General features: G+C 38.5%; 1 protein-coding gene across 1 annotated transcript; it reads right to left on the bottom strand.

Annotated features, from left to right (window-relative positions):
• Positions 1-340: 340 nt before the first annotated feature.
• Positions 341-9,292, bottom strand: LOC135071285 (lebercilin-like protein). Its single transcript, XM_063965074.1, has 7 exons — positions 9,116-9,292; positions 6,360-6,573; positions 4,809-4,873; positions 3,670-3,861; positions 2,764-2,983; positions 2,286-2,426; positions 341-2,214 (listed from the first exon to the last, which is right to left on the bottom strand). The coding sequence occupies exons 1-7, from the start codon at positions 9,160-9,162 to the stop codon at positions 1,270-1,272; spliced, it is 1,824 nt and encodes a 607-aa protein (XP_063821144.1). The 5' UTR covers positions 9,163-9,292; the 3' UTR covers positions 341-1,269.

The raw sequence follows: 9,292 nt of genomic DNA, 5'->3' as shown, positions 1-9,292 counted from the left end.
ATTTCAGTGAAACCTACCAAATCTATGTAAGACCACTTATGTAGGTACCTGGAATTACGCAAATAAAGACATTTGATTTGATTTAGGATTACGTATAAATACGAAAACAGAATCAGATCATTAATTTTTGGTATGAGATGCTACTACGGTATAACCGGAAGAATATTAAATTCTAGTGAAAATAAGAAAAAGAAGGAGTCGCACTGTCTTAAAAAAAACAGGCAATGTTCTAGCTACTCATTTGCTGTTTGACAAAAAACGAGTGATCAGTCTATTAGTATGAAGAAGCGTTATTATTGTAGATGTTAATCCCATATAATAGGACGGATGTTTGCATACTGTGTTAATTCAAAAATTAAAATATGCATAGAGACAAGCGTAAAATAATTGTATGTATGAAGTCTATGTTAAATTAAAGCCATGCTCTCTGAATTTGATTCGTAGCTTCAGCTCAACGTCCACACTATTCAAATAGTTTAATTCATGCGCATTTGTTAACCACACATCCCTAGACAAACGTGCTCACAATTTTGAACCCAACTGTACTTTTGATTACAAACAAACCATCAACAGTTTGTTAACTTTACAAAATATGAGAGGAAAAGGACTGAATCGACTGTTCCAAGGTTAACTGAAATAACCAATTATTCATACACTATTATAAATATTTCCATAATATTAACAAACTGATCAAACATTCCGCCTAATATTGCTTACAGCTGAAAAATTGTATCTATGCAGGATCTATATTTATCGATCAATATGCGAAGTACATTTGGCATTAGAGTGAACTAAATTTTATAAGATTATTTTAAATTGACCTATAGGGAACTATATTACGATTTTATTGCTAAACCTTTAACATCTCAGTGAAAATGTGCTACAAATATGAAGTAGTTACTACGTCCCGTAATAACAGCCCATTACTGGCCATTGATTCAAATTCCAAAGGAAAGTTCCGGGAAATTACCAAAAATAGTATTCGGCTTCGTTATGGATATTGAACAACTTTATCAATGAAATGTTTACATGTTGTGAAACAAGACCGTTTTCCCTTTAAGCTCATTCATGAACATTAAACGGCCATAAATAAACAAACTTGTAAAGTTACAAGGTCCTTTACACATAATGGCAAAGATAATTCCAATAATTTCATTATAAATAATTAATACAAAAAGCATACCATCATCGATCCAACGAAGGCTCCTGACAACGAGATCGCTACAATACTTGGAAGATCTCTACATCGTTGTCCAGGATAGGGTTATGTCATTTCTTCCCCAGCAAATCTTCAAGCAAGTCCTGGTTACTCATGCCGTCATCCAACATATTCGTCTTAGACTCAGCCCTGGAACTCCTTCTTCCTGAAATAGACCTCTTCCTTGTAGCTGGTACAGAATCAGTCAAAACTTTGTCAGTTAACATCTTGAAGTTATTATTCAATTCAGTCAACGCTGCCTCAGGAATTTCTCCATTAAAATTGACGAATTCGTTTATTTTATCCACAGCCTCCAACTGCTGAACTAGCTTGTCACTCTCGAATCTGGAGTTGTTGAATTGCTTCACGTGTCTCTCGATAAGTTTGTTGCTTTTCTCAATATCATGTATTATGTCTTTGCAATATTTCTCAACAGGTTTCCCAGATAGCTTTCTCTCTAACACACTGTTTTCTCTAACTGGTTTACGATCTTCGTTGTTAATGGTCACTGTAGTAGTAGTCTCCTCAACGGTGACATTTTCAAAGAACGAAACATTTGAGTTTCTTCTTCCTCTAGATTTGGGACGTTCTGCTTCCTCCGATTCTACTATCTCTTCTTCTATCGACTCTTCTGTAGACATTCTTCGAAGTGCACTAGGCTTTCTTGAAGGAGCCTCATCACTTTTTATTTTGTTTAGTAGATCTGCTTTAAGAACATCAATCTTCTTTTGAACTTCATCAGGAGATGAGTTTTTGAAGTCGATGTCGTCGTCAAAGATAGCAAGATCAGCCATGCCATCTTGAACAGTTTTCGCCAATTCAATCATGTCGTCAGAACCTTTGGAATTCTTTCGGTTCTGGCTAGGTGTCGAACGGGTGCTATTGGAGTTAGTGCGACTTCTAGTAGCATACCGTGATTTAGGTTCCGTGGAAGATGATGTTTCTTCGTCGTGGGATAAACAACTGCTCAGACTCCTTGAATTCTCGCATAGCTTGGCCAAGATGTTTTGATCCATCTACAAAAAAAATAACGATAAAAATACGATAACGACGAGCAACAAAAAAGGAAACTTGAATAATTACTTACGTTTGATCTTTCCTCGGTTCTAGCGATTTCGACGCTGGATTTAGTCTTGCTAAGAGGACGAGCACTTGTGATTGTAGACGGAGGCTTAGTGGGAGACTTCACGTTTCTACTAGCAGCGGTGCTCAACATTTTTTCTTTCATCTAAAAATAAATTGCAAATTGGTATGTGTTGACATCTTGCTTGCAAAAGGGATTTAACAGATAAAAAGAAATTTAATGAAGGTCGTAGGAAAACAATAGGCAAGAAATTGTAAAGGTCAATAGGTCTGAATAGTAACTTATTTTTGTCAAACGAAAACTTCAAAATAGACGGTGAGATAAACTGCACTTCTCTAAAACATAAGACCACATTTTATTATACCACTCTTTCTCGATGAATAAATAATCTTAGAATTTTTGATATTGATTACAATTTACTGTAAAATAGTAAATGCTATAAAATCGTGAACTCTACAACTTTAGGTACCACTTTACTGACCTCAATAATAGTAGTAAGCTTATCAGCATTGTTGATAGCCAGGTCGAGATCGTGCCTCGTGTCCTTGTGCTTGTTGATCTCATTCTGCAGCTGGTGCCTGAAGTTCTTCGCTTCGAGCGCTATGCGGCGCTGCAGCATGCTGATCGTTTCGTTCTGCTGCTGCACCCGAAGAGATAGGTCCGACACTTGGTTCTGTAGCTTCTCGCGTTCTAGCAGGTTCCTGAGTAAAAGTTTTTCTTAAGAATACACTCTTGACACTAAGTATTTACCTAACTAAATAAAATATTATGGGGCTTATTACAAAAAGTTAAACACTATTTTAAATTGACATAAACGGGTTGTTTAAATAAATACAATAAAATAAAATATGATTTATAGTCAAACGATTTTGAAACGTCAAGTGGAAAAAATCGGACCTAATAAAACGCAGTATTGATAGTAGGTAAATAGCCCTCCTGTAAATGTTATAATTATATGGTTGTCCAACGTGGCCAAACTCGGAACTAATAATCCAGTATTGATAGTAGCGCCCTTTCTTTTTTTTTATGTGACAGGAGGCAAACGAGCTGACGGATCACCTGATAGTAAGTGATTACCGTCGCCCATAGACACCCGCAGTCCCAGGGGCGTTACAGGTGCGTTGCCGGCCTTTAAGGTGAAGATACGCCCTCTTCTTGAAAGCTTGCAGGTCGTATCCGTACGTAAACACCGCAGACGACAGTCCATTCCACAGTTTGGTTGTACGGGACAGGAAGCTTCTAGAGAAACGTACTGTTGTGGACTGCCAACCATCTAAGTGATGGGGATAGAAGTGCTGTCGGGTAGATCGCCCTCCTGACAATGTCATAGCTGGGACGATCCAGTGTTGAAATAGGTGCAACGGACAGCGTTCACAATATAACTTACCTGTCCTTACTCAACTCCAACAAATGTTGGTGGTCATCCTTCAGCTGCTGCAGCTGCATGTCCCTCTCCTTGAGCCGCTGTGACACTTCTTTGTACTGCTGCTTCAACTGCTTGTACTTGCTCTGCTGGATTCTGATCTCCTCATTGTGCGAGTTCAACACTTGGGGCAGCTCTGCGTTGGAATTCTCGTATCTAGAATCATAAAAACATTGTAACATGATGATGAGTAGCCACATGAGTCCGGCAGAGTCTAATAGGTTAGCCCCACCCTTTCCGCGGATGTCTTTAAAGGCAATAAAAGAATAAACGTGCTAACAAAAGACCTCCCCAACCTAGCGTGGGCAGTAGGTCAAATCGTCAATTTGCCCCTAGTTGAGTTCCTGCAGTGGACACTGCTCTGTATTTCTGTCTCAATTGACCTGACAATGATGAAGATGACTTGTTGTAAGTAATTATTATAGCAAAATAAGAAAAACTTACGCGATCCGCTTAAGCGTCGAAATTTATTTAGACCTAGAATAGATTTCAATTTTATTTTAGAAAGCTTTTAGACTTAATTTAATTAAAATCTCAGCTCTACTTTCATCTCAGTGATAAAACATGAGATTAGGCAGGAAAATATTAGTTTTAGTAGTTGTAAAATAACTATTCATGGATAAAGTACACAAATTGTAGCTTGCATAATAAATAATAGTACACTATTCCAACTTTTGTTGTTGTCAATGACTGAGCTTATAAACACAGAACTTTACTACTTTCAAAGCTTTTACATCTTTCTGAATGAAATTAATAATGAAAAAAGAGCTTTTATGTTGACTACTTAGATGACGAAAAAAATCTAAACAATAACATTTCGCGGCTTGTCTTTTGGCGCAGGGTTCAACGGGTCAAAGCCTCGTCGGGTTTGAACTTGTGACTTGCCTTTATTTTTCATACTCTCATTCAACATACATAGAATAAACAATGGAACTGGTAGGGCCCAAAAGATAAGGAGACATGTGAAGTGCCCCATAAGGGCTACCTTTTCTTTTTTTATGTACTTAAATAACATTTTGACGTTCATAAGTGCCACTTGTGGTCTAAACTGAATAAATATTTTTTGATTTTGATTTTTTGATTTTGTAGCTACTGACACTTACCGCTGCAATGCAATTTCTTGCTTCTTTTGTATTGCCCGCAAAACGCGGTTTTCGTTGCTCAGCTCCTGGAAATTTTAATTAATTAATTTCCATAAAACGCACCCAAGGCGACAATAAAACTAAGAAAATTAAACAAACTTATTGTGCCAACAGGGCGGTAGTAGTTTTCGGGTGTAGCGTTGCTTACAAGTCTTTCCGTTTGTGGTGGAAGTATGAATCGTCCTGTCCACACAGCTTATAAACCGCAGTCTGTGGAGGAACACTATAATGTTCCTCACAGTGAGAAATGGGAGGGAAGAGGAGAGAAGATCTGTCTCCGATGAGTTTCCACCAGGGACTAACTTGAACTTTTATTTGCGATCAATCTGTAGATCCTAGCTACACAGTAGTAGCAGCGGTGAGAACGAGAGGTGTGAATTAACGTATCTTCGATCAGCCAGCAGCATTAATCAGGTTAGTCTCCATTGGCACTAGTGGCATTCTCACCTGAAGATGATAAGGTTGGACATGTCGATGACAAGATTGAAACACTTGTTGAGCAGATTCAACCAAGAGTTGCTGTTGTATGAGCATCCTATTTCTTCACCCAGAAGATTCCTCTCTGGACATGACACTGGTGGGGTCTAATTTGCAAGAAATCTCACCTGAAGGTGATAATGACCTTCCGCCGGCTGCCTTTATAGCTGCTTGTCTGAATATCTCATTTCTCCACTCAGAAGAGTCTTTTCGAATGGTGTCACTGGTAGGATTAAATCAGTTTACTTTGGATTGGCATACCTGAAGATGATAATGGGCGTCAGCCAGCTGGTTCTGCAGCTGCTTGACTCTGTGCGTCTTGGCTGAGAGCACCCACTGCGTGACGTAGCGGTCGCCACCCGCCTTGCTATTGAGCGAGGGGCTGGACATGCCGTCGACAAGATTGAAACGCTTGTTGAGCAGTCAACCTGGAGTTGTTGTTGTTTGAGCATCCCATTTCTTCACCCAGAAGATTTCTCTCTGGACATGACACTGGTGGGATCTAATTTACAAGAAATCTGACCTGAAGGTGATAATGACCTTCCGCCGGCTGCCTATATTAGCTGCTTGTCTGATGCCCGTTTTCACCATCAATCCCTAATTTTTAAGTGACCCCTTTGAAAACAAAATTCCTGTTATGTGTAAGGAATCACTTAAAAATTAGGGATTGGTGGTGAAAACGGGCATCAATATCTCATTTCTTCACCCAGAAGAATCTTTTCGGATGGTGTCACCGGTAGGATTATATTAGATTAGTTTGGATTGGCATACCTGAAGATGATAGTGCGCATCGGCTAGCTGGTTCTGCAGCTGCTTGACTCTGTACGTCTTGGCTGAGAGCACCCGCTGCGTAACGTAGCGGTCGCCGGCCGCCTTGCTGTTGAGTGAGGGGTTGGACATGTCGACCAGGGGGTTGAGGCGCTTTTTGAGCAGATTCAACCAGGAGTTGTTGTTGTCTAGGCGTCCCATTTCTTCACCTAGAAGATTCCTCTTTGGAAATGACACTGGTAGGGTCTTATTTGCAAAAAATCTCACCTGAAGGTGATAATGGGCGTCAGCCAGCTGGTTCTGCAGCTGCTTGACTCTGTGTGTCTTGGCCGAGAGCACCCGCTGCGTGACGTAGCGGTCGCCGCCCGCCTTACTGTTGAGCGAGGGGTTAGACATGTCGACGAGGGGGTTGAGGCGCTTTCGTTTGTTGAGCAGGTTCAGTCGGGAGTTGCTGCTGTAGACGCTCTCTAGGGATTCTTTTCTGGAATAAAAATAGATAATATCAAAACACAGACGTATGTGTTGTCCGCATAGGCGTTACGTCGGCAAAACACGCTTTGCGTGTGAGCCCGCACGGCCGTATGGAGAATCTATACTTATAATAAATCTGTAGAGAGGTCAATTCTGTACATGAAATATATTTTCAAAATAACTATCAGGGGGTGATTAGTGATCGATACTGATGCCAAAAATGCAATCAGTAGAAATTTTGTCTGTCTGTCTGTCTGTATGTCTGTCTGTATGTTCCTTATAGAAACAAAAACTACTCGACGGATTTTAACGAAACTTGGTACAATTATTCTTCATACTCCTGGGCAGGTTATAGTATACTTAGAAATTCCCACGGGAACGGGAATTAGCGGGAAAATCCTTTTGTATGAAAAATCTAAACCGCTTAAGTTAGACGCTTGAAATTTGGCATGCAGGTATCTTAGTAAACATAAAGCTTAGTTACAACAGGATATTGCAAAATTCCCACGGGAACGGGAGTTAGCGGGAAAAAACATTTGTATGAAAAAATCTAAACCGCGTAAGATAGATGAAGGGGGTAAAACGGGATCCACGCGTACGAAGTTGCGGGCGGCCGCTAGTTTTATTATAAAACACGTAAAACGTGAGCGGCCGCACAGGCAAAACAGAAAAAACACATCCGTATGTGTTCTCAGCAGTGATCGTAAGCTGTAATCAGAGCCTCAGACGGTAGAGTAGAATAGAACCACCCCTACGCTACTCTACTACCGCCTTTACTTTTTACCGCTTTTAAACAACAGCTGTCCTGTAGGTTGACTGGAAGAGATAAATGTTTAAATTGGGCCATATTTTTTGTGCATTATCGTTCTTTTATTATCCATCTGTCTCCTTTTCCCATGGATGTCGTAAGAGGCGAAAAAATGAGAAATATGCGAACATCGGCACTCCCCAACCCAGGATGTAATGTACGCGAAATCCTCCATTTAGCGTCTGGTAAATGAAAATAAAAGTCCAGGAACAAAAGGCAACTTCTCTCATTATTTTAAACTTATAAAAATTATGAGCAAACTAATCTGGATCGCAAATAATTTGTAATAAGTAATAATAAAGTAATAAATAAAGTTACGTAAGATCTCAGAATCTACATCTCATTGTGCTGTAAGGTTCATTAAGGAGATCTCAGAATCTAGATCTCATTTTGCTGAAAACCTATTGAAATTCGCGATTGCATTAACACAAATAGACCTTGGGACTGATGATTCTAAGCAGATTAATCTAATTTGCACGTGTAGGTAACCTTATAATTGATGCATCCCCCTTGTGTTTCCTATCTACCTACATCATGTAAAGCCCCGTTAACAAGACTGTAGCTTTCTCCGTAATTCCGTTATTCCTACATAACGTCGCATCGAAAGGGCTAATTGGCAAATAAAATTACCTATTTCAGTGCAGATTGCTGTGCATGTGAACTTTCTTAATTAAAAAGGCCACGCTGTTCTTGAGTGTCAAAAGTACAATTTCAAAGTATTTATATTTGAGCAAGCAAGGGTCTTAGAATATATGGGCAATAGAAAACTTAAAAAGAAAGCTTCTGTATTGAGCAATTCTTCCGTTCGTAATTTCTATAGGACCAAGGTTAAATGCCGAAAATTTGAAGACTGGCCTAAATTGAGTATTTAGGGTTCCATTAAGGCTTTAGGTTCTATTAAAAGGCTTACCTAATATAATAGAATGTTGAAGAAAATACTTAGCGTAACAATAATAGCAAGGTTAAAGGTGTTAGATACGTACCTACTATTTAGTATTTCATTCAGGGTCTTGTTATAATTCCTATAAAAATGTCGAACCTAGAGGTAGGTAGATAGTTTTATTATTATATTAAACTTTCTTCCAATTAAATTAATTACATAATGTAATAACTTAGTTACAACGAACTCGACAACAAAAACAACAAAAATCTAAGTACCTACTTACTTACCTATTATTTTTTTAATAATTATCTACTACTTGAGGTAGGTATATGTATAGAGGTATTTCCAGGACCTACTAGCCCATAACTTCTTAGGTAGTAAGGTCTTAGGCAATTGTATAAAAAAACTAATTGAAATAGAAAAAACACGTGAGAAATAGAAGAAACATAAAAAGATCCTAGAATTATTTTAAAGAAAGCAAATCTAACTAAAGTAGGAAAATTCGAGTAGTTTACTAACAATCCAACTTGAAATTAGTTCAAAAGTCTACCCTAAAAACTAAAAATAAAGAAAATAATACATTCTAAGTGTACTACAAATAAAACTTATTGAATAAACTTACGTGAGAGTTCCAAGTAGGTATTGTAGCGTGATATAAACAGCACTAAGTAGCTAGGCAGACTTACTTACTTACCTACTTGATTTAATAAAAAAAATTGCTAAGGAAAAAGTTTTGCCAATACTTTTGCGCCGGATAATTCATTGCCTCTAGTCTCTACGGACAATTCTAGAGTCTAGAAAACCATTCTTCATCTGAAATGTAAATAAAAACAAAGCATTGCAGATAATTAGCCAACAAACCTGTGATCTTTCCTTTTGTCCTCCGGGATCAAACTCAGCACTGACATTCTTCTTATTCACAAGAAAATATCCATTTTCTGTACAAAATACAAAACAAAGCTCAAAAAGCGAGCCAGAAACGATATTTTCGACGAAAATAAATTAAAAATTGCAGTTTTGTTGGTGATCGCGTTGCTA

Source organism: Ostrinia nubilalis, chromosome 4 (genome assembly GCF_963855985.1).
Source record: "Ostrinia nubilalis chromosome 4, ilOstNubi1.1, whole genome shotgun sequence".
NCBI lineage: Eukaryota > Metazoa > Arthropoda > Insecta > Lepidoptera > Crambidae > Ostrinia > Ostrinia nubilalis.
Note: the sequence above shows the minus strand (reverse complement) of the source record. Positions and strands in the feature narration are given on the sequence as shown.

What these genes read in the sequence shown, in the direction of transcription:
- LOC135071285 (XM_063965074.1), bottom strand. Translation starts at nt 9,162, where the DNA reads ATGTCAGTGCTGAGTTTGATCCCGGAGGACAAAAGGAAAGATCACAG. An exon ending in TTGGAGTTGAGTAAGGACAG is followed by an intron (nt 2,984 to 3,669) that starts GTAAGTTATATT and finishes ACTTTTACTCAG; the next exon opens with GAACCTGCTAGAACGCGAGA. An exon ending in GAACCGAGGAAAGATCAAAC is followed by an intron (nt 2,215 to 2,285) that starts GTAAGTAATTAT and finishes TTTTTTTTGTAG; the next exon opens with ATGGATCAAAACATCTTGGC.